Here is a 23,380-nt window from a genome sequence, read left to right on the forward strand (position 1 = left end):
AGAAACGGCAGGATCCCTCCAATTTCTCTTAACCCTGACGCCGCTAGAGTGCGATGTGACCAATGAGACAACCTGGGCGGAAGGGCTAGTTGCTTGTCCTGGGATCATATTCATATTTTTGGCGACCGACACACTCTCTCATATACTACACACACGCACGCCCGATCGTTCGAATATCTGCTAGGCTTCCAAAATACTGGCAAGTCTGCCAGCAAGCACTTAGCAGAAATGCTATCCTTGGCGGTAGCTAGAGGAGGGTGCCAACGGGCGGAGGCGTTGTTTGAGCTCCCCCCATCGAAGCACACACGCGCGCGCAGCACGGATGCGGCCACACCCGTCACCGTAGAAAACCCCTGAACCGTACCCTTGCACGAAGGATTCGCGACTGCATCTCACAGACTCCGCTGCGGCGTCCATCGCCTGCGCGACCGATGGGGATTTGCCTGACCCAATCGACCATTCCCCCTTACATCTAGCGTCGGATCCCATTTTTCGTTATTTTCTTCTCTCTCGCTGCCTACAGGCCCTGGGGAGCACCAAGCCTCCCCCCCCCCCGTCCTGCCCGAATCTAACTTCGCCTCGCGCGCTGGACACACCCTACCATGGGTGAGGGACGGTGTCGGATTGGGATCGTCTTACTGGTTGACGAATTGAACGAGGGAGGGTGTACCCAGAGGGCAGGCCATGAAGGATTCCGTCAAAAGCGACCCAAGTGCTCCCCTTGTTCCCCGTAGATCGTGTCCCTTTTTTCCCCTTCCTTTCCTCTCTTTTGACTACTCTGCGTGATCATACCGAACTGCCAGCTTGGCTTGCTGCGAATCGTCTGCTTGTCGTGGGATTTCCTGCTTTCGCGCGATCGGGATAGTATCCACATGAGAAACCACTCAACTTATACGGGAGCCTAAAAGTTGAACCCCCCCCCGTCCTCACCGACCAAAGTTCGTCGTTCCACGCCGTAATCGGCACCCAAACAACTCAATCTCACGTCCCTTTCATCGGTCCCCCCCTCGCAAACACAGACACACACACAGAGGTGCTTCTGTGTGCACCCGTATCGCAAAAATGACAACCTCGTCAACAAAAACGACCTTCATCGCCTCCACATTCCCCGAGAACCCCCTGCCGACGGCCGACTTCTCGCCGCCCGCGTCGTCCTGCTCCGGCATCTACCTCACGAACAACGTCTACGCCATCGACAATGACCCGCTGTGCCTCCCCAACAAGTTCAACGGCGCCAGCACCGCCTTCTACTCGCCCGGCACCGCGTGCCCGACGGGCTACACGGCGCAGCCGCAGTGCTCGCGCAACGGCGGCGTGCGCTCCGTCACGACCGTCACCTGCTGCCCGTACCGCGGCGACATGACGCTGTCGTGCGTCGAGGACGACATGACGCTCGCCAACGTGTGGGAGACGCAGTTCTGCACGTGGATGGCCGGCCCCGCCACCGTCGTCGACATCACGCGCACCGTCAACGACGCCGCCGTCACCCAGGCCGTCACCATGAGCAACCGCGACGGCGTCAACGCCTGGGGCATCCGCATGGTGTACCAGGCGAGCGACCTCGTGCCGAAGACGACGTCGGCCGCGACGACGGCCGCGACGGGGACGGGGACGGCCACGGCGGCGAGCGGGACTTCGGCGGGCACCAGCACGGGGACCGCGGCGGCGGCCTCCAGCACGAGCGCCAGCGCGGAGACGGCGGCGGCGAGCTCGGGCCTCTCGACGGGGGGCATCGTGGCGGTGGCAGTCGTCGTGCCGGTCGTGCTGATCGCGGCGCTGGCGGGTCTGTTCCTGTGGTGGAGGCGGCGGAAGCACCGGTACGCGGGCGTGAAGCCGGCCGAGTCGCCGCAGGGGCCGCCGGCGGGCGAGATGGACGGGCAGTCGTCGGTGGCGGGCCAGAGCGCGTACGCGTATCAGAACAGCCAGTACGCGGCGCAGGCGTCCCCCGCGCAGGAGATGACGGGGACGGACGTCGCCGGGTACTACAACAACGACAAGGTGCTGATGGCGCCGAACCAGGGCGGGGGCCACACGCAGTTCAAGGCGTGGCAGCACCCGCAGCAGCCCGCGGAGCTGCCCGTCGGCCCGGAGCCCTCTGAGCTCCCTGCGGACAACGATCGGAGGTAGTGATTTTGTGTCACCCCAGTGGGGGGTTGGGCTGGGGTGTTGAAAGAGAGGGGAATCTCACGATTTTGAAGGAGAACCAGACGTAATGAGGAGGAAGGACTCGGGAGTTGGATATATCACTGTCACGGGGGGGAAGGGGCTCGATCCCAAACCGGCGTGGAGGGCGTTCACGAATGCCCATTTTCATGAGGAGGCGTATTCTTAGGAGCAGCGGGTACCGTCGAATACGGCCCAGTTGGCGGCATTTTAGCATCGCACGATACCTTTTCACTACCAGAATTCATTTTTTAGATGTTGAAATCATCGATATCTGTACACTGGCTGCTGAGGCAGGCTTTCCTGCTCGAGGAGGGGGGTGTTTAGACCAGATGGTGATCTTGAAAAGAGGCACATTCGCCTGGATCAAACAGTCAAACATTCAAAATAAAAGAAATAGCCTACTTTTGAGAAACCCGGACCATTAAACCCCGAGACCATGTTGATGTAGGTGAGCCGACCCTGGATGCAATTCGATCCGGCAGCGGTCTAGACGCGGCGAGTGAGTCAGCCCGGTTAAGGGCCGCGTCGCCGAAGCACGGGGGAACTTGCCAGCCCGCCGCCCGATGGCCGATGGCATCCGTCCCCCCCAGCAACGCCGGCAGCCCGACGCAGCACACGCAGCACGCGCACACACACACCGCCTGCACTTTTTGGGAAGGCCATTACCCCGCCACCCCGCCATCCCTCACTGCAGAAAATTCAACCATCGCCTGGAGGCCAATCCTGCTTGATAAGCACGTAGAACCTCGCTCGACGATTAATAACACGTCTTCTTGCTTCTGCATGTCTCGTCTTTAATACGACGGATACCCCAGCAGTCAGTCCCCTTTTCGACGTCATCAGCTCCTCTCAAAAAGCACAGCTCGAGCAGGCGCATCACTCGAAGAAGTGCGAAACCACCTGCACCAAAGCCGAGACGAAAAAGAAAAAAAAAAGAGCTCCCGAAATCCTCCTCCCCCTCCCACCTCCCACCTCCCACTCAAAAAAATAGAATAAAGCCAAATCGCTCACAAAATGTCGGCCCCCCACGACGACGGTCACGACTCTGAGCCCGAGCTCCTCGGCGCCGACGAGGTCGGCGAGGAGGTCAACGTCGAGGACGAGGACATGCCCATGGACTCGGACGACGAGAACGAGGAGATCAACCTCCAGAACGACTCGGTCGCCTACTTCGACGCCCACAAGGACTCGGTCTTCGCCATCGCCCAGCACCCCGTCCACCCGACGCTGATCGCCACGGGCGGCTCCGAGGGCGACGGCGACGACGCCCCCGGCAAGGGCTACCTCGTCTCGACCGCCGCCGCCGCCTCCCGCCCCGTCCTGCCCGCCTCCTACTCGGGCGACGCGCCCCAGCAGAGCACCGGCCTCGACCCCATCTACGCCATCGACGGCCACACCGACAGCATCAACGCCCTGGCCTTCACCCTGCCCCGCGGCGACTTCCTCGTCAGCGGCGGCATGGACGGCAAGCTCCGCGTCCACGCCCTGCGCGTCAACTCCCCCACCGCCGAGGCCGCCAGCGTCCAGATCAAGTTCATCGCCGAGGCCCAGGAGGTGCCCGAGATCAACTGGATCGCCCCCTGCCCCTCGCCCCAGTACCCCAACACCATCGCCGTCGGCGCCAGCGACAACTCCGTCTGGGTCTACACCATCGACATCGCCGCCGGCGGCGGCGACCCCGCCAACGCCCTGCAGCTCGTCCAGACCTACTGGCTCCACCAGGCCCCCGTCACCGCCGGCGCCTGGACCCCCGACGGCAACCTGCTGTGCACCGTCTCCGAGGACTCGAGCCTGTACGTGTGGGACGTGTGGGGCGAGGCCGCCGCCAAGGGCCTCGTCGAGAGCAACGGCCAGACCACCGTCGCCCTGACCGCCGAGGACCAGCGCTTCGCCGTCGAGGGCGGCCTGTACAGCGTCGCCGTCGACCCCAAGGGCGCGCTCGTCGCCGTCGGCGGCGCCGGCGGCGCCATCCGCATCGTGAGCCTGCCGCGCCTGGCGAGCAGCGCGCAGCCGGGCAAGGGCGGCAAGAGCAAGACCCCCGCCGACGTCGCGGCCGGCGGCCAGATCCTGGCGGCCCTGCAGACGGCCTCGGACAGCATCGAGGCGCTGAGCTTCACCGTCGCCGCCGGCGGGCCGGGCCAGAACGCCACGCTGCTGGCCGCGGGCTCCGTCGACGGCAGCATCGCCGTCTTCGACGCCGGCCGCCGCTTCGCCGTGCGCCGCAGCCTGCCCGGCGCCCACGAGGAGTTCAGCGTCGTCAAGGTCGAGTTCGTCAAGAACAGCTGGCTGCTCACGAGCTGCGGCATGGACGGCGTCGTGCGCCGCTGGGACCTGCGCGCCCAGGACGCCGGGCTCGTCAAGGAGTGGCGGGGCCACCGCGGCGACGGCGAGGGCGGCGGCGTGCTGGGCTTCGTGCAGGGCGAGACCGGCGAGCGCGTCGTCACCGCCGGAGACGACGGCGTCGTGCTGGTCTTTGAGGCTTAGATGGATGGAGCTCTCTCTCTTTTCAGTTTTTCTTCGGCCTTTTTTTGTTTTTTAATGTGATGATGAGAGGGATAGATAAAAAACGGGGGGGTTTTATATAACCGCGGCGATGATGCCGCCGTGGCGGATGATAGCTATGGGTCATGGACGTTCCAAGTCCTCATGAATCGGAGTTTCGCATATTACTGGTACACGGCTTGCCTTGTTCGTCTCGCGATCTTGACATGGTGACCCTCGGCCTTTTTGTGCAGCAGCGGAGCGTCTGTGAGCTCTACCTAACTAGGAGAAATACGATGAAATTCTTTGAGTTCGTTGTAGAGGGCTGATGAGTTTGGGTGTCATGCCGTTTCTCGCCAATACTCGCTCCGCTGTGCCGTCCCATATCTGTTCCGGTCCTAACACTACGCAGTGTAATGGTAGTAACGGTTTGTGTAATTGATTTTCCGTAGCGAAGTCTGAGGAAGCAGGCAAGGCTACTGAAGAAGGAAGATGTCACAGGCGACAATTCATGATGAAACGAGAATACTGAACGATTCTCTCACTACATCACATGATACTCGATTAAAGCTGTACCAGACATGATACAAGAAAAGGCTGTGAGTAAAGCTGCTTCGCTCCGGTTTTATAACGCTGATGAGAGTAGTACACGAATATATTGGCATAGGGAATTGAAGTCGATTGCGTCAAACCCTGGCGATTCTCGCTTCGCTGTAAGTGCCCTTAAAAGCCAGTTGTCATTACTATCTAAACAGTCCAACATACCAGACGACACGAGATAAGCATAGAAACTGAAGGAATCTGCTAGAGTATTGATGGCAGAAACGAAATTATCTGTAAGGAGTAGCGCCCTTCCAGACCCTTTCTGTGCCACGCTATAATGAAAGATAAAAGAAGACCTGTCGTGGCGCATGTGTAGTTTTCGTATCTCACTTTAAGAGCATAAGGCCATAGCTATTCTGTAGTAGAGAAAAATATAACTCGACCAGAAGCACAGTCAATACAGATAAACGGCCTGCGTAAATCTGATGTTGCTGATATTGATGATGATGTTGGTAGATAGTCTGGGGGAAGCCACAGGATATTCTTAGTCCCCATTGTAATCCACCTCTTGTCAGGACTTAAGCCATAACTTTTGATTACGGGCATTACTGCTTCCGAGGAGAATCCCGCGCCTGCTGGGATGCCTGGGTATAGTTTGAGACTACCAAACTCTGTAACGAATTGCGATGATATCGGATCAAAAGCAAGGTGTTCTGCAAAGTGCGTTTTGCATGTTTTCAAGTGAGCGCTTGAATTGGCATTACAGCGGCGTACTGTCTTGTCGTATGATGCTGAGGATAATACCTGGTTATCAGACGAAAAGGCTACTACGCTAACCCGGCCTGTATGGCCTTTAAGTGTCTGCTTGATTGCTCCTGTAGCGGCGTCCCAGATACGTACTGTATTGTCGTACGATGCTGAGGCTACCAAGTGGCCATCAGACGAGAAGGCCACTGCGCTAAACCAGCCTGCATTAACCTCAGGCGTCTGGTTATATACGCCTCCAGAAGCACCCCGGAGACTTGATGGATCGTAATATACTGCTGGAGTTCCTAAGTAGGTATCAGACGAGAATTTTATAGCGCTAAGCCACTCTATGTGACTCTTAATCGTCTGCTTGTGTATACCCGTAGCTGCATCCCAAAGACGCATTGTATTGTCGTATGATGCTGATGCTACCAAGTGGCCATCAGGCGAGAAGGCTACTGCGCTAACCTGCCCTGTATGACTATTGAGCGTCTGATTGTATACGCCTGTATTAGCGTCCCAGAGACGGACTGTCCTGTCGCGTAATGCTGATGCTATAACTTGGCCATTAGGTGAGAAGGCTACTGAGCTAACCCAGTCTGTATCGCCCTTAAGCATCTGCTTGTATACGCCTGTAGCAACGTCCCATAGCCATACTGTATTGTTTTCTAATACTGAGGCTATCACCTGGCCATCAGGTGAGAAGGCCACTGTATTAACGCAGCATGTATAATCCTTAAGCGTTTGTTTGTGTGCGCCTGTGGCAGCGTCCCAGAGCCGTACTGTGCTGTCATCAGATGCTGATGCTATGACCTGGCCATCAGGCGAGAAGGCTACTGCATTGACACAGCCTATATGATCCTTGATTATCTGCTTGTTTACGCCTGTAGCAGTGTCCCAGAGCCGTACTGTATCGTCATACGATGCTGAGGCTACCAAGCGGCCATTAGGCGAGAAGGCCACTGCGTTAACACGTCCTGTATGGCCATTAAGCGTCTGCTTGTATGCACCTGTAGCAGCGTCCCAGAGATTTACTGTATGGTCATCTGATGCTGAGGCTATGAAGTGGCCATCAGGTGAGAAGGCCACTGCGTTTACGCTTCCTGTGTGACCCTCAAGCGTCTGCTTGTACACGCCTGTAGTAGCATCCCAGAGATGTACTAACTTGTCGTATGAAGCTGAGGCTACCATCTGACTGTCAGGCGAGAAGGCTACTGCCTTAACGCAGCCTGTATGCCCCTCAAGCGTCTGATTGTATGCACCTGTAGCAGCATCCCAGAGACGTACTGTCCTATCGTTTGATGCCGAGGCTATCACCTGGCCATTGGGCGAGAAGGCTACCGCGTTCACACTTCCTGTGTGACCCTCAAGCGTCTGCCGATGTCCATCCCAATGATATTTCACTCCGTAAATGGTGCTATTCAACGGTAGTCGTTCCGCCCAGAACCGGCGTCGTACTTCACTTGACGTTGGCGCAAATTGAAGCGAGGCACCATATGTCTGTAGGGGGAAGCGTATGATAACGGATCCAAACGTTGAGATAAACCTTTCAATATCTCTCAAAAAAAGATATACTCCAGATGTAGTATTAGATAGAGGCTATTAAGATTAGCTCAAGGGTAGATAATAGGCAACCATGGCATACTAACCTGATACAGGCTTAGAAGTTTGTTGATAATTAGGGCCCCACCTGAAACCTCGCCCAGGAGTGAAAGAGCTTCTAACCAGTAAAGAAGGTTGCCGTTGAGGAAATTGTAGACCTCATCGTCCATAAGCCTCCCGGATTGCTGCAGGTGATCGAACCAGTAGACGCAGGCGTACCGGACCGGCGCTAACGGGTTGTGGTCGGGTGTTACAACGTCTTTAATAGGGATCCCGGGATCTCCTAAGCCGTAGATGTCGCGTCGGAGTGTTCTCGACATGACTTGAAGCGACTTTGAGACGATGCCATGGTGTACTTGCATAGTACCAGAAAGGAATAGAGGCATGCTCCTCGATAAGAAATCTTTGGCTGTTTGATGAATGATGTAAACGGTAGTATCCTGGATTGTAAGAAATGAGCCGCATGATATTATAAGGTTTTCAATGTGCTTCTGATTGTTCGTAATGTTTGTTGGTAAATCAGCAAGAACTGCTAGTTCTTCTAAAAGAAGCGGCCGAAACGAAGTCACAATTGTTGAAAGAAGTTTCTGGCATAATTCCGGTTTGTTTCGCTCCTGCTGTTGGATCTGTCGCATCATTCGGTCGTATAACGCATCTAGGCCGGTTGGAACTTCCCCTATGACCTCCTCTATCTCCCAAGAGTTAACTTTTCGAAGCTCTTGGATGACGAGGGATACCCATAAGAAGGTCCCACTGGCCTTACGTCGCATTTCGTCACGAATTCTAACTTGGAGTAGTGCATCGTCTTGTATTTCGTCAAGCTCCGAAACACAATAGTCGATGTATGCGTTGACAGCCTGAGACACCTGATTTGCATTCTCTTTGAGTTCTAAGCTCAGCCTCTTTCGACACTCGATTTGCTGAATCTTCCGCATAATATTCACCTGGTTCCGACTCGACACAATAAGCTTCACGCGTGACGACGTAGATATTTCGATAATTAAGTCGAGAAGCTGGCTGAGGTCCGTATCGCATTCGTCAAGCGCGTCAATAAGTATACAAGTAGAGCATCCATTCAATTTCTCCAGGATGCTGAAAAGCATCTTAGATATTGCATACCAGGCGTTCGAATCCTCAAACAGTTGTCTTCCTGCGTGGTCGTACGCTTGTCGGACGTAACTGATAAGCGACGGCTCTCGGTCGAGGAGCAGATAAATGAGACCGCGGAGCACGGCCGGTGCGCTGTTCAGACGCGTATCCGTGGCTTGGCAAAAGAAGTAGACCGGTTTGTGCCCCGACCTCTCGAGATCATCGATGATGCCGCACATCAGCATCGTCTTGCCTTTGCCCGGGTCGCCCTTGATCCAGAGCAGCTGGCTGTGTTCACTATCGCGCCATTGCCGGAAGTCGTTGTGGTCGAGAATCCAACGATACGAGTCGCGCAGCAGGCCGCCCTTATTGTATTCGATACGGGTCTTGTCATCGCGTGGGTCGGTGGTGCGCAGGTCGGCGAGGAACTTGGCATCTTGGTCGGAACGGTCCTGGAGGCCTTATCAGCTTGTTAGTACCTGGTACCCAGACGTAGTAGATATAGTCGAATTACTAACCGATATTTACGTTTCCTTTGATGTTCAAGTCACCAGAGCCCGACTGCAAAATGCCTTGTCCATGAAACTCTGACCGAGGGCCAGGGCTCCGTCCACCAGCAGCTCGCCCCGGTGTCGCCATGTGGATTCATACGATGCGAAGTGATTCTTCACACTAGAAATCCTTCTGCAGTAGCCAGGTAAGAGACTTGTGTCTAAACCCGTGGTCACTTGAGTTGTTGTCTTCAGCGGTCGGCAGGATGAGACAGGATGATACCGTACATTAGGCAGCAGTGCTCTCACGAAAAAGAAGAATCAGGCTGAGCGGCGCCTGGCGGGCCAATAGGGCTATAGGGACACACGCGCGAAACAGAAGTTGGGAGCTGCAGGCTGCGCCGCTCACCAGCTTCGCTATTAACCCCTCGCACGTATCGGCATCTAAGTGCCGCCCCACCATCAACCATCAACCGTCTACTCGACCGTCGTGTCGTACTTTAATCCCTCCTTTGCACAATTTCGTAACTTCTCTTTCTTAATAGTCTAGAGTTGACTAATACATAAGAGTACTTTCATTTAAGCCTGGTCGAGGGCCTATGAATAACACACAGTTGCTATATTTTGCGCGGTTGAGTTGAGATGAGTGCCGTCTGACATATGCCCGGTAGAAAACTCTCTAGCTGACCGACAAGTAAACGTAATTTGAATATATACGTCATTGAAAGCTCAACGGCTATGACATCGTCCTTACACATCTCCCTGAAAAATTAGGGTTAAATATTCTGGTGCCAAATGATGGATGCTGCGACAAGGTCGATCGGAAGCATCCAAAGACATGAAAAGGCTACTACTGTCAAGATTCCAGCTATTAATAATAATTCCTGAGGGGGTTTTTTTAATTTTTTTTTTATCAACAGAGTGTTCCAGAAGCAACATAATGTAACACTAATAGTATAAATGGCTAAATAAGCGATAACTATAGTAAAATTTTAGAGTAGACTACCTCGCCGTAGTCATCACCAGAGCGTATTACGCTATTCCATAGTGACCAATTAACTTCCTCGTTCCGTCCCCCTTTGACTTGCAATAATACACATCCTTCGTAACTTAGGCGGAGGAGCCGCTGCCACCCTGCCCGACATTGGGGCCCTTGGCAAGACCCTGGCTTTGGCCTCCGCTAGCGGGCAGGCCCTCAAGGGCCAGACCCTTCTCGCCCTCGGGGAGGGGCGCGGTCTTGTCGGCGCGGTCGACGTGGGAGTCCTAAGAAACCTTGTTAACGATGGCGAACCAGAGATGAGGATCTTGGGGATGGGCTGGCCCATACCTTGACGACTCCGGCACCGTGAACGATGTTGTGGCCGGCCTCGACAGCGTTGTCAGAAGCTCCAGATCCGTCGCGAGGCATGGTGATGGTAATGTGTGTGTTGATGGAAAATGGGTGGTTTTGGTGTAGTTTGATGATGCTTTTGAGAAAGCTGTCGTAGTTTGATTTGTGTGATGAGATGCTGATGATAAGCTGATGGAGTCGAAATAATTGAGGCGGCTGAAAGATGCTTCTTAAATGAACCCCAAATTCAGAGCAAGCAGAAGCTCTGAGCTCGATTTGACGTCATGCCGTTCGCACCTTGCCGCAGAGCTCTAGAAGCTCCCTGAGGTTGTCCCGCCCAACGTCATGAGCGGCCCGACAAGTGGGGAAAATGATGCTTTCCCATCCACCCCCGATCTGCAGATCCGATTCCCCGTCGCACACTGTTTCCGGAGGAAATGCCCCGCGTCGCGTGACCAGACTGCTTTGGCCAATTTTCTTTCCTACTTTTGCAGAACAAGCAAACGTCAGTGGAGCCATCTACTCCAAGGACTCTTCTGGAATCGATTCAATCTTTGCCTTGTCGTTTCTTTCAATTCAAACTTGCGCTCAAACATATGTGGATTTGGCCCCGCTCGCCGTCGACACAAGACGCTTGGACGATGACGACAAGTGTCCTTGCAGTGGCCGATGCCAACGCCATAACGAGGTCTGCTTGGAAACCTTCAACTGATCTACCCGAGATGGATTCATGATGCCGGCCTGGTATAGCGAGGTTTTGATGATCCGTGGAGGCGCCTGAGCCGCACCGAATGCAGCACGCTGCAGTTGCAGTTCAAACGTCGCCCTCCGACAAGGCTGGCTGGTGGCAAACAATCTCGAGAGGATGTCATCCCTGCTCATGGCGATGTCACCTTTTTTTTTCTTTTTTCTTCTTTTTTCTTTCTGATTATCGAGGACCTGGATGACTTCTTAGGAAACACCCTTCAGTCTCGAAAGATGGCAGCGACCATCCCAAGTCAACAGCGTCGACTTCCCGTGCAAGCCCCACGGGTGGCCTATTATAGGCCGTGCATGACCGTTGAGAGTGCTTGCTGGATACTAGACTTCATGCGATGCGACGCCGTTTCCACTTATAGTTGACGGGCCGAGGATTACCCCTTTGACGACCACAACTACGACTTTTAGCGTCTCCGCGCGAGCAGGGAATTCAGCGGGTAATATCAAGGCCAACCGCTTGTATAATACCATAAATTCATCACGCAGGGGCCAGCCAATTTCGCGCTAAAAGGTGTGTTGTGGTCGTCAAAGGGATAACAACAAGGAGAGCGCAATGCAAAGCTACCCGGCCCCCCTTAAGTCAATATGACCCCAATTCTGTAGGTTTTCAGAACAGGACACAGCAGTTGTGCGCGCCATGGCCGGATTCTGCCCCGAGGTCCGAATTTCTGTCACCTAGCAAGCTGCCAAAAGGGGACACCCAACAAGCAGTGCCATATAGCATTGGCCAAGCCAGCGCTTGCGTGTTTTCTCGCATTCAAAGCATCACTGTATGTATGTTGGATCACTTGTTTCGGGACATGTAAGTTTATATTGTTTATTTTTTTTTTGTTCTTCTATTTTGTCACACGGGTTGTAAAGCAACCTAGCTGCTGGTGCTGGTGGCAATGAGCTGTGACAGGCCCAGGACCTGGGCCGTTGTGATGAGGGTGGACGACGTGTTCCAGCCCTCGTTGAAGGGCAGGCGCTCCTCCTCGAAGACGACCTTGAGCCAGTCCAGCGGCGCGGCGGGCTCGGTGAAGCTCTGGCCGATGGTGCCGAGGATGACGGCGGACTCGCCCAGGGAGATGGTGACCTGGCTCGTGGTCAGGCCGAAGGACGGGTTCGTGGCCTGGGCGGTGGCGATGCGCTTGCTGCGCGCCGCGGCCATGGTCTTGTAGTCGATCTTGTCGTCGGCGGAGGCGCCGGCGGCGAGGTAGCCCTTGGTCTCGGCCCAGACGGTCTCGTTGAGCGTCTTGGCGTCGCCGGTGACGGCGAAGTCGGCGCGCGACAGGCTGCCGTCGTGCTCGATGACGTTGTGCTTGGCGATGTCGTCGAGGTTGAAGGTGGTGGGGTCGCCCGTCGTCGAGGTGGCGAAGGCCGGGGTGCCGAGGGTGCGCACGAGGCTCTCGTTGAAGTGCAGGGCGGAGCCGAGGCCGTCGATGAGGTTCTGCATGCTGATGGCCTTGCCGTCGCGCGGGAGGTAGCCGTGGTTGGCGAGGGAGTTGAGCATGGGGCACGGCGAGCGGACGGCCGAGGCGTCGGGCGTCAGCCACGGGTGGGCGGCGACGGCGTCCTCGGCGCGGGGGACGGAGGCGGCGTTGGCGGCCATGGCGCAGGTGGCGGCGAGGACTGCTGAGGCGCGCATTCTGAATGAGTTTTTTTTCTTCTTTTTCTTTTTGAGAGAATTAAAACTGTCGAAGGAAAGAAAGAATGTGGAGGCTAGATGGCTTCTCAAGGAGAGTGGTTGCCTTACTGTGCCTGTGGTGTTTGATAAACGAAAGTGGTACCGCGGCGGGAGGACTGGTGATGGACGGATGGATGGATGGATAGATGGAGGTGAGCTATCCAAGGGACAAAGCAACGGCCACGCGGTTATATACATTCATTACATGGAGGAGTCTACGGACATGGTGCCAGACGATAGGGCTAGGCTTCCCGAAGGGAAAGGGGTCTTTGAGTTGCAACCCGTCCCCATGCGCCGGGGGGTAGCCCCGAAATCGCGGCGAACCCGACGACCCCACCCCCGAGAATGCCGGGCTCTCCCACGCATTCAGGTTAGTCTCGCTCCAAATGAAGCAACAAAAGTCCACCTCGGCCTATGTTTGCGCTGCCTCGATGGAGTTTTCATATGCGCATCCCTGGCGGCATTCGGTCTGATGTGCCCACCGGGGCCACTTGCTGACCTTTTCACAGTTCGTGATTGGGTTCGCAGGGCGCGGCGACCCCTTTTAAACAACTATAATAGAGTTTGGGAGAGATGGGAACAATACGACAGGACGTCTTAGTGACCTTGGCAACATTGGGTACCGTGTAGGGGTATTCCATGAGATCTAATATGGGGTTTTCCGAGAACGAGCAGATTGGGTGCAGGGACTTGATTGACGGGCCTCGGCTCGCCGTCTGAAAATCATAAAAAAAAAAAGATGGGCGGTGTGGGTCGAGAACACCCACTTCCCACACACCCGGTGCGCTTGATATGCAAAATTCCCACACCTCCCTTCAACAACCAAACAACAAGCGCCTTGTTGGCTCAGTGGTAAAGCGTCTCACTAGTAATGAGAAGATCGGCGGTTCGATTCCGCCACGAGGCACCATCTTTTCTTTTTGCCTTTTGTCACATTTGACCCCCTTGTTGCCCAACGACTCGCGCCGAACACAAAACTGATTCAAGAAGGCATCGGCCCGTTTCATTTCATGGCTCCGCAGCTGCCGCACCCGCCCTCGCCTCCGCAACCTCCTCCACACCCCCCGCCGCAACCGCTATCGGCGGCGCCCTCGGCCGGCGGGCAGCAGCTCGCAGGGTGACTGCCGCAGTCGTCGCAGCGGGGGAACGCGAGGTCGGCCAGCGGGAGCGCGGCCTGCGTCTCCTCGGCGCGCAGCCCGTCGGCGACCACGGCGGCGTCGACGCCCGCGCGGTCGGCCTCGCAGGTCCAGCACATGCAGACGTGGTACTCCTCGGCGAACTCGTCGCGCCAGAGCGCCTGCATGTCGGTCGACAGCGCCGCCAGCCGCTCGGAGGGGATCTCGTCGTCGTGGTCGATGAGGCGGCCGGCCGTCTTCTTGGAGTAGGCGAGGTAGCGCGCGGGCGCGAGCTGGTGGGTGTGCCAGACGAGGTCGACGTCGAGGGTCGGGACCATGACGGCGCCGGGGTGGGCGGCGATGAGGCGGAAGAAGTTTGCGTAGCGGGCGCGGGACCGGGCGAGGGTCGAGGATGCGGCGGGGCTCCGCAGCCAGGCGTAGCGGGACATTTTCTGCGAAAAGTCGAACTGGCGCGCGATGGCGGCGGCGAGGTCGTAGGTGAAGAGGGCGGCACCGGCGGGCGACCGGTGGGTGAAGATGCCCGTGTGCTGCTGCTGGGCGGGCGACGAGATGGACTCGAGGAGCTCCTTGACGTCGATGTTCAGGCCCGTCGAGCTTGCCTGTGTGCATTTCGGGGCGGTTAGAATAGCTAGCTCTACTACAACATTGCATGCATCTGGAGACTCACAATGCCGGACCAGTTGAGGCCGTCCAGACCGAGACGGCCACCGAGCTCGATGAAGCGGGCATAGGCCTTGGGGTGCAGCATCAGGGCGTGCCACGCCATCAGCACGTCGACGGGCGGCAGCTGCTCGGCCGGGCGCTGGGCGCTAGTGCTCCACTGCTCAAAGCGGGAGACTGCCCGTTTGCAGTACAGGTCCCAGGCACGCTCGGGAGTCGAACCCTCGGCGGCGGCGGCCAACAGCTGGACGCTCTGGCGGAGGGCGACGAAGGCCTCGAGGAGTTGCAGGTGGGCGGCGCAGTCGGCGTTGCTGGGCAGCTCGCGGTGGGCGTCGGCGCGTGCCTGCGAAGCATGTTCCACCTTGGACGCGTGCCGGTGCTCGGCGGAGGGGGTCCTAAGGAGAGTTCCTGTTAGACAACCTTTTTTCATTTGTCTTTTTCAAAGCAACAAGCACAAGAAGCGGCGGACGAACTGGTTAGCGAGGATGGCTGGCATGTTGGCGACAGTTGAAGGATCCGGCCCTTTCTTTCTTATTGATTCGGGGGGTATTCGGCTATGCAGGAATATCTCCAAGTTTACGCGGGTATAACGCCTCCCAATTGATCCAATGCAGGACACACTGTAGGAAAGAGGAGGAAAAAAAAAGAGGTCAAGTAAGAGACACGAAGCTGTTCACTCTCGACGGCAAACAAACGAGGAGGAGAGGGGACAAGACGGCCTCTTATCAGCAATCGTCTGTCTCGCCCGGGGGAGCTTTATCAAGCTGCATACTCACATGAGCAGTCAGCCACAAGCAACAGCCCTGTGACCAGCCGCCGCGAATCCCAAAACGGGATGGAGGTGAGCAGGTTTCAGGGCGCCAGCTCAAGACGGATCGCTGTGCCATGGCGAGGTGAGGGCGCTGATTGGCGGCAGACCACCCTTAGGCCCTGACGGGCCCGACTCAGGCGACGATACGCGGGCGGGGGAAACTTGCGCAACCTGCGGTAAGTCGGCGCGCCCCGCTGAGCACCGTTCGTGGAGTTGCCTGTGGTGGGGCCCTTCGGGTCTCGACTGCTGCTGGAGGTGTCCCGGGAGAGGGGAGTGGGGGCCTGAGGTTTCAATTGCGTGCGATTGAACGAGAGGGGGATGTCTTGGATCTGAGATTCCTCAACTTTGACTTCTTCATCTCAGCTCCAAGGACAGAGGGGGGGTCGCCGGCACGATCGGAGAACCACCCGCATGCCCATGAAAAAAGAATTGAAAATTTTGTGAAAATGAGCTGGACATCCTGCGTCAAGTGACCAGGCTCGTTATGAAATATTGCGCCGCCCCCTTTGCCCTGGGGCCGCCGAGATCCAAATCAGGACGCCGACGCTGCTGTTGGTCTCACGAAGCAAACAACCAACACGCACACTTGGCACCCATTATGGGCGACGGCCACGAACAAAGATCCCAGCCCGGCTCCCGCTTCATTTCATTCACCTCGCGGGACACTAATCTCGTTTCCTCTCGCTTCCGGCGCAGCAACCACGCCCGCCCGCCCGCCCACGTCCTTGCAGAAAAAATGTGCCCTTTCGTGTTGCCTTCTCCAAGCTGGCCGTCGTGCTGTCAGCTTGAGACTAAGCAAGCAGGCTCCGTCTCCCTGCAGGCTTGGGGGCCCCCTTCTTGTTATCATCGCCAGGCAAATGAAATCCATCGTCGCATCACCACCTCGCAGACCCCAACCCAATGGCAGCCGCCTAGCTCCCGTGCCGGCCATGTTGTCTGATTCGATCGCCGGCCAGACCGGCCGAAACTGGCATATCGAGGCTTATTCTGTAAGCTCCTTCAGGTTGTGTGAGCGAGTGTCCGTTGCGTTCTGGATGCCCCCCCTTCCGCCCGGAGACCCCATGTCTCAACCGTGATCCAACCGACCTGTTGGTTGATGATGGACTTTGCATGTTCCCTTCCCATCATCCCGGGTGGCTGGCCAGGCCTGGCGATTGGGTCGAGGTATCTGCAGTGCGGCTCTCGACAAGCCTGGCCATCCCTCCCCCCTCTCCCCGTCCTGCAAATACCCGTCCATGCCCGCCGGCCGGCCGCATTTCTGGTCTCTCTCTCGTCATCTCTCCCTGCCGTTTGATAAGCTGCCACCATGAGAGTCCTGTGGCATGGACTGCTTCTCGCGGCCGCTTCGAGCCTTGCCGCGGCTGTCTTGAACGAGAGACAGCAGGCCAGCTCGGCCACTTCCTCCGTCTTTTCTGCTCCCACGTCCGTCCCGGCCCCTAATGTCAACAGCAGCGCCTACGACCTCACCCAGCACTATTGTCGGGTTTGGCGCCATGCCAGTGAGTATTTCACGGGACCCCTTTGATATGCACGGGTCTAAGTTGTGCGCCAGGTGTGTTGGCCGATGGAAAGATATACATCGATGGCGGTAACACGTACGTGCCGAAGAACGGGAAGACCTTTTACAACACAGAGCCCGGGGCTTACGGCTCAGGAATGCGCAAGTCCACCATTGACCTTCATCTACATACTCGATTTCCCTGCTAACCCGCCACAGACACCCAACTCCTGGTGCTGGATCTTTCGAGGAACTTTACAAACCAGGACGCCGGCCCCTACACCTCCGTCCTCAAAGCCCCTGACGTCCCCAACGCCCTCATCGAGCACGCGCTCTGGTACTCGGCGGCCACGCGCAAGATATACCAGCTGGGCGGGTGGTTCTCTTTCAACAGCGCGGAGAACCCGGCCTTTATCGAGGACAAGGATATCCCCGAGCCCGCCGTATGGGAGTTTGACATCGACAGCGAGCGGTGGTCAAAGTCGGACGACTTCGACGTCTCCAATAACGGCGAGATCGTCGACAGGCCCGGCGCGGCGGCCTTTTGCGATGCGCCGTCGCTGAACAGGAGCTACATCTTTGAGGGATATCTGCAGCGCAGGTCGAGCCCCGCGAACGCGGCATACGCCGGCTCATCCGACTTTCGATGTAAGTCGGGCATGCTCTCACCGGGGCGAAGGATGAGGCTAATAGTTCACAGTCCTCGAAGGAATGCTCGAGCTCGACACCGCGGACGCGTCTCATCCGAGACTCACCAACGTCTCGGTGCCGACTTACGTCGGCCCGCGCATGAACGGCGCCATGGTCCACATCCCCGTCGGCGACAAGGGCATCATCGTCAACCTCGGTGGCCAAACCACGCGAGATGCCACGCCCTACGGCGTCCGCATCCAGAACGCAAACGCAGGAAACATTAACGTGGGTTCCCCCCCCCCCCCCCCCCCCCCCTCCCTTCCCCTTTCGTCCGTCACGCATTCTCACAAGCGTCGCAGATCGACCTCTCCTACGTCGACATCTACGACATCGAAACCGGCTTCTGGTTCCGCCAGGAGACCTTCGGGCTGCCCGACATCCCCACGGGCCGCTCCGACATCTGCGCCGTCGTCGTCCCGGCGGCGGACGAGTCCTCGTGGAGCATCTACATGATCGCCGGCGTCGAGAACTACGCCACCTACAGCACCTCGGAGGAGATCTGGGTGCTCACGCTGCCGACGTTCCGGTGGGTCCTCGTGCACACCCGCGCCGACGGCATGTACGGCCACACGTGCCACGCCGTCGGCGAGAACCTGCTCATCGTCGGCGGCATGCAGACCCGGGGCGACGGCGGCGGCAACGTCAACACCTGCGCCGGCCACATGCCCGTCGAGGTCTTCTCGCTCGCCGCCCACAACTACACGGGCCGCTACGACGCCGACGCCGCCCGCCGCCCCGCCCCCGTGCCCTCCCAGGTCGTCGCCGCCGTCGGCGGCACCCCGTCCGGCGGCGCCAACCTCCGCTCCCCGCGCGCCTGGAGCGACGTCTACCTGCAATACATCTTCGACCCGTCGCTCTCCCGCCCGGCCTACACGCCCGGCTACACCCTCGTCGTCGAGCCGAGCGCCGCCGCGACGCCGACTCCGTCCGCGACCGCCGCGCCGGACGGGCCGTCAAAGGGCGCCATCGCCGGCGGCGTGGTGGGCGGTGTCCTCGGCGCGATAGCCCTCGCCGGCGCGGGAATCTTCTTCCTCCTCCGCCGCAGGAAGAAGAAGAGGGCCGAGGAAGAGGCGGCTGCCGCCGCCGCCGCCGCCGCCGCCGCCGCGAACCCGCGGCAGAGCGCCTTTTCCGAGCTCCCCGGCTACACGCCGTACTCGTCGCCGGAGCCGAAGCCCGAGTTCCTCATCTCGCCCACGATGCCGAGCTACGCCCACGGCAACGTGGCGGAGCTCGAGGTGCCGCACAGCGCCAGCGAGATGCCGAGCAGCCCGCGGTACGGGGGCTCCGTGGAGATGGGGAGCGACGCGACGCAGAGCCCGCGGATGGGCGACGTGAGCCCCACGCTCCCGTCGGAGGCGTATACGTACAGCGAGGGGCGGCAGGGGCGGCACACCCCGGGGGGCTGATGTCTATCATGTTATGGATGGAGGGAGGAGGGGGGGGTTTGGTTTGGGGGTTGGATGTAGGGGGATGTGGTGATTGATGTAATGTATGTGTGTGTATGTGTGTTGGGGTTACTCGGGGGCGGGTCATCTCGGGGTTGCTGTGCAAGGGCTTTTCATTGAGAACTTGACGTCGATTTCCTTGGTAAACTGCACTCCTGCTATGCTATGCTATGCTATGCTACGCCGTGCCATGGTATCCGCTCCAATGCTCGAAGAAACCCCCCTGACAACCAGTGCCGGATGCTATTCCTTACTCGGTCCTCGATCCCCATACCCCCGTCCTATGCCCAACGCCCGGCGCAGTCATTCCTTGCATCCTCACTTTGCGGCATCGGACAAACCCCTTATAAAGCCTCCATAAAGTTTCTTCGTCTGCCTCCCTCATCGTCTGTGGTCCGTCGCGTCTCTCCAAGGGTGCCTGCCCGAGTGTGGTGGCGGCCAAGTCCAGCTTCCACAACGCCTTCTTCCACAATGCTTCCACAACGCTTCCACAAACACAGCAAGGATGGCAAGGATAGGGGTGGTCGGATTTCGGACCAAGCTCTAAGCGAGGTTGGAAGCGTCCTCCGAGACATAGCCCTCGAATCCGCTATCCGAGGCAGAGTACTGGACGTTTCCAACAGCGTCGGCATTGTCCAAGTCGCCGAAGTCGAGGGTGACGCCCTCATCGTCGTGCGAGAAGAGACCAGCAGGGTTGGCGACGCCTCCGAGAAGAAGCGGGCCCTGGGCCTGGCGACCACGCTCCCGCTGCTCGGCGCCGGGCATTAGCACCGTCTCTTCGAGGCGCGCGTTCCGGTCTCTGAGGATCTGGTTCTCCTCCTGGAGCGTGTGGATGCGGCGCGCCTGCTCGCGCTGCTGCGCGCATCCCCGCTTCAGGCCGCGGATGGCGGACTCGCGGGCGGCGATCTGGGCCTCGAGCTGCTCGACGCGGGCCTGCAGCTGCACGATCTGGGTCTGGTCAACGTCCTCGAGGGCCCGGAGGGTCTTGACCTCGGCCCGGGCCGAGTCCCGCGCGCTCCTGAGCTGGGCGATCTGCTGCTCCTGGAGGAGGACCTTGGTCTTGAGCTGGCAGATTTCGATCTGGTCGAGGTCTGCCATGGCGGCGGCCATGGATGGGTTGTTGAGGGGGTTGGTGGACATTGTGGAGTTGGGTTGAGGGGTGGATTTGAGGATGGGCTGAAGGGTGGGTTGGAGGTGTGTTGAAGGGTGCTAAGGAGATTGTGTTGAAGTTGTTGATGTAGGGGGTCCGGCCTCCTGTTGTTTTTTGTTGAAGATAGTCTTTGTTCAGGCAGAAGACAAAGGATGTCGGTGTAACTAGGCTTTTAGCTCAAGTTGTGATGTGTTGTGCTGGGGCTGAAAGCGAGATGTTAGTGAGAGAAATTGGGAGAGGGAGAAGGAGGAGGGGGGGAGAGGCTGCTATTTATGTATTTTGAAAACCACCCGGGTCTTTGGAGACCGGCACCGACTCAGACAAGAGCGGCGAATCGCCGCCCTCCAAAGCCTCACGATCACCCGCATTTGAAGAAGGCGGTGACAAACATCGAGGCCCGTTGGATTTAACAAAGACGGAAGAGGAAGGAACAGGCAAGCTAAGAGTTGAAAACCTACCGCGTTTTGAAGCGCTTTGGAACAAGAATTCGAGTCTGGATACAGTTGTGATTCTTGGGTGTGAACTCCGGAGAGTCAAGAAGTTCCCAAGTCAATCGAGGGTGTGGGTTAATGAGGTTGGTTGTTGTGTGTGAGAGAAGTTGGTTCTATGGTTGCTGTCGAATGTCAACTTTTTAGGGCTCAGCACATGTGATATTGGCGAACAACCATCTCTGCACCTTCTCGCTTCTCTTGATTTTCAATACAAGTCTAGGTCACATGGGTGTTTTCATCACGTGGAGGCGGTCGACCTGGGCCGTCGGATGACTCTTTTCATGGGATGAAGAGATGAGATGAGATGCGTTGGGTGATGGGCGACGTTATGAAAGAAATGGCAAGTACTCACTTGAAATGGTTCTTGCTTCAAGAACCACTAATCTCTAGCTCAAGTAGTTGAAGGCTTGTTGAGTTGACCAATTGACCACAACACAAACTTAAACGAGCGATATTTATAATTGCTTTGCTTTGCGAATGGTGCACCGTTTTGATTCTTGTCATGGAAACAAGCCATTCTCTTCTCGACTCCGATTCGAACCACAGGTATTGATTTCCAGCTTTTTAATTATAGGAAAGGCGTACCCTCCCACAGCAGGGGGTTGTGGGCGCTTATTTTGCCAGAAGCGCCTCAAGCCGTGGCCAAGCAATCAAGGAAAGCGATACTTCACCGACAGGAAGCTTACTCCATCGTAATTAAATAGAGAAATATGAAAATGAAAATAAAATCATCCACAGTGGTATCATAAATGCGTTGTCAGAAACATGGTCGACCGGGGCCTCGCTTCTAGCTTGCCGACGAATTGTGGTTCCCGAGACTGACTGCTTAGGCTTTGATAGAATCACAAGGCTTGAAACCACAAGGACGCATCATTGTGCGATAGCAGCGCAGGATACCGATTCAGAAGCAAGGTAATGTCGTTCAAACTGAACAAGAACAGATCTCGCATCAATTATTTTACTGAAGAGAAGGGAGCGAAGAGATAAATTATATAGACTTTCTGTGCAACTTTTACAATGGACGCTGCAACACGGCCGCCGAGAGTTCCTGAAATGCAATCGCCAAGCTGTTGGACGGGCCGGCGGTGAGGGGCCGAGTGCGGCCCAGCAGTTTTACGCGCGGCTTAGGCAGCATCGTACAGACAGCCGTTGTCGGTTGCACGCCGACAACCGGCGTTTTTGACGAATGAAGCGTAAGTCGTACCGTTGGAAGATCAGGCTGCCTCCCAAGACGGCTTTTGCAGCTGATGGCGGACTTCTCCTGTCAGACGCACCCGACGGCTTCTTGAACACAAACAACCCGCTGCCCAACATCGCCATCAACGAGTGTTGCAACGTGTACCTCTGAAACTTGAGGACATTATCGTTTTGCTTGTTTTCAAACCACCGCCTTGGGCGTATACAACAATCGCAAGCGCCCCACGATGAGCCGCGACGATCAGGCTGCTCACCAGCCCAAGAGCCTCGCGGAGGCCGTGACGTCCCCCGTAGACGTGGGACAGCAAGAGAAGACCGGGGAAGACCTAGGACTTGCGACCAAGCCTCTTGCTGAAGTTGATAATCGTTCAACTTTTGAAAAGGCGCGACAACCGACCGACGCTCAAGTTTAAAGACAACCGCTGATGTTTTCCAACGTCTCCAGACTCGGGGCTGGGTGTCCAATAATCCCGGCACGGCAGTGTGCTACGGCATCACTGCTGCCAGTATTGCTGTCGTGGCCTCACCGGCTATAGTTTCCGCACCTCTGCTGAGCGCGGCGGGATTTGGTGTGAAAGGTGTAGTTGCTAGTAAGTATCGAGACCAGCAGACCACCAAGTCCATCCATCGCAAGCAAAGTACATTGCGTGAAGGAAAGTAGCTAACTCTTATAACCACACAGACTCCGCGGCGGCCGCAGCGCAAGCAAGCATTGGGAACGTCGCTGCGTCTAGTGCATTTGCTACATTCACGAGCGCCGGTATGGCTGGATCCGGAGCCGGGATCATCAACGGGGCGTTGCAAGCCGGTGCTGGGGTTACGGCTGCGGGGCTCGGGGGAGGTCTTACTTTGAAACGATGGATTGGGGAAAAGAAGAACAAAACCGCAGAAACAAATGTGCCGCATCAAGCTGCAACCGAAAGCCAAGCCGAAGGGAACATTGTGATCGGCCCTCAAGTTAACAGTGGAGAGGGTGGCCCAAAGCTAACATCAACAAAGCTTTGAAGCGGCAAGCAGCAATCAAGCTGTAGAACCCCTCTAGTTCAGAGCAGACCCGGTAACTAGTAAATCGAAATATCAACTGGATCACAAGCGGTTAAAGAAGTGTTAGTGGTTGTATATTTGCCAGTCTTTCTTAACCTATCTGGTCTGCGTGTGCTTTACCTTGGGACCTGGGTCAGTAAACACCTGGAAGCCCTATGCCGTCAACCTTGTATGTAGTAAAACCATTTCATTCATTTTGCATTGGCCGCCGTTTACACAGCTACAGCAAAAGTGCGCAGAACCACTATTTGAACAACGCTGAACAAGAATTGTGGGACCACTTGCTGATAGTTGACGTCCTGAAACCGATACAATCATTTGACCTAGAGGTCGAAGACTATACCTTCAGAGGTCCGGTGTTCACTATAGCAAGATTTATAG

At 56.9% G+C, this 23,380-nt stretch overlaps 9 protein-coding genes across 9 annotated transcripts; 4 read left to right on the top strand and 5 right to left on the bottom strand.

Annotated features, from left to right (window-relative positions):
• Window positions 1-1,062: 1,062 nt before the first annotated feature.
• Window positions 1,063-2,127, top strand: EsH8_III_001456 (uncharacterized protein; the record flags this gene model as incomplete). Its single annotated transcript, XM_083263181.1, has 1 exon — window positions 1,063-2,127. One exon carries the CDS (start codon window positions 1,063-1,065, stop codon window positions 2,125-2,127), a length of 1,065 nt encoding a protein of 354 aa, XP_083123668.1.
• A 1,053-nt stretch (window positions 2,128-3,180) lies between these two features.
• Window positions 3,181-4,650, top strand: EsH8_III_001457 (WD40-repeat-containing domain protein; the record flags this gene model as incomplete). Its single annotated transcript, XM_083263182.1, has 1 exon — window positions 3,181-4,650. One exon carries the CDS (start codon window positions 3,181-3,183, stop codon window positions 4,648-4,650), a length of 1,470 nt encoding a protein of 489 aa, XP_083123669.1.
• A 951-nt stretch (window positions 4,651-5,601) lies between these two features.
• EsH8_III_001458 (uncharacterized protein) lies at window positions 5,602-9,267 on the bottom strand (the record flags this gene model as incomplete). Its single annotated transcript, XM_083263183.1, has 3 exons — window positions 5,602-7,536; window positions 7,587-9,088; window positions 9,147-9,267. 3 exons carry the CDS (start codon window positions 9,265-9,267, stop codon window positions 5,602-5,604), a joined length of 3,558 nt encoding a protein of 1,185 aa, XP_083123670.1.
• Window positions 9,268-10,229: 962 nt separating this feature from the next.
• Window positions 10,230-10,527, bottom strand: EsH8_III_001459 (uncharacterized protein; the record flags this gene model as incomplete). Its single annotated transcript, XM_083263184.1, has 2 exons — window positions 10,230-10,382; window positions 10,447-10,527. The coding sequence occupies 2 exons, from the start codon at window positions 10,525-10,527 to the stop codon at window positions 10,230-10,232; spliced, it is 234 nt and encodes a 77-aa protein (XP_083123671.1).
• Window positions 10,528-12,073: 1,546 nt separating this feature from the next.
• On the bottom strand, window positions 12,074-12,799 carry EsH8_III_001460 (peroxidase family protein; the record flags this gene model as incomplete). Its single annotated transcript, XM_083263185.1, has 1 exon — window positions 12,074-12,799. The coding sequence occupies one exon, from the start codon at window positions 12,797-12,799 to the stop codon at window positions 12,074-12,076; it is 726 nt and encodes a 241-aa protein (XP_083123672.1).
• A 1,078-nt stretch (window positions 12,800-13,877) lies between these two features.
• On the bottom strand, window positions 13,878-15,166 carry EsH8_III_001461 (glycine-rich domain-containing protein; the record flags this gene model as incomplete). The annotated part of the gene is made up of 3 exons (XM_083263186.1): window positions 13,878-14,609; window positions 14,678-15,065; window positions 15,144-15,166. The coding sequence occupies 3 exons, from the start codon at window positions 15,164-15,166 to the stop codon at window positions 13,878-13,880; spliced, it is 1,143 nt and encodes a 380-aa protein (XP_083123673.1).
• Window positions 15,167-16,787: 1,621 nt separating this feature from the next.
• EsH8_III_001462 (uncharacterized protein) lies at window positions 16,788-19,078 on the top strand (the record flags this gene model as incomplete). Its single annotated transcript, XM_083263187.1, has 5 exons — window positions 16,788-16,980; window positions 17,034-17,141; window positions 17,199-17,627; window positions 17,680-17,897; window positions 17,972-19,078. The coding sequence occupies 5 exons, from the start codon at window positions 16,788-16,790 to the stop codon at window positions 19,076-19,078; spliced, it is 2,055 nt and encodes a 684-aa protein (XP_083123674.1).
• Window positions 19,079-19,660: 582 nt separating this feature from the next.
• On the bottom strand, window positions 19,661-20,257 carry EsH8_III_001463 (uncharacterized protein; the record flags this gene model as incomplete). Its single annotated transcript, XM_083263188.1, has 1 exon — window positions 19,661-20,257. The coding sequence occupies one exon, from the start codon at window positions 20,255-20,257 to the stop codon at window positions 19,661-19,663; it is 597 nt and encodes a 198-aa protein (XP_083123675.1).
• Window positions 20,258-22,182: 1,925 nt separating this feature from the next.
• EsH8_III_001464 (uncharacterized protein) lies at window positions 22,183-22,960 on the top strand (the record flags this gene model as incomplete). The annotated part of the gene is made up of 3 exons (XM_083263189.1): window positions 22,183-22,338; window positions 22,401-22,545; window positions 22,638-22,960. 3 exons carry the CDS (start codon window positions 22,183-22,185, stop codon window positions 22,958-22,960), a joined length of 624 nt encoding a protein of 207 aa, XP_083123676.1.
• Between the last annotated feature and the right edge of the window lie 420 nt (window positions 22,961-23,380).

Source organism: Colletotrichum jinshuiense, chromosome 3 (genome assembly GCF_051148585.1).
Source record: "Colletotrichum jinshuiense chromosome 3, complete sequence".
Classification (NCBI taxonomy): Eukaryota; Fungi; Ascomycota; class Sordariomycetes; order Glomerellales; family Glomerellaceae; genus Colletotrichum; species Colletotrichum jinshuiense.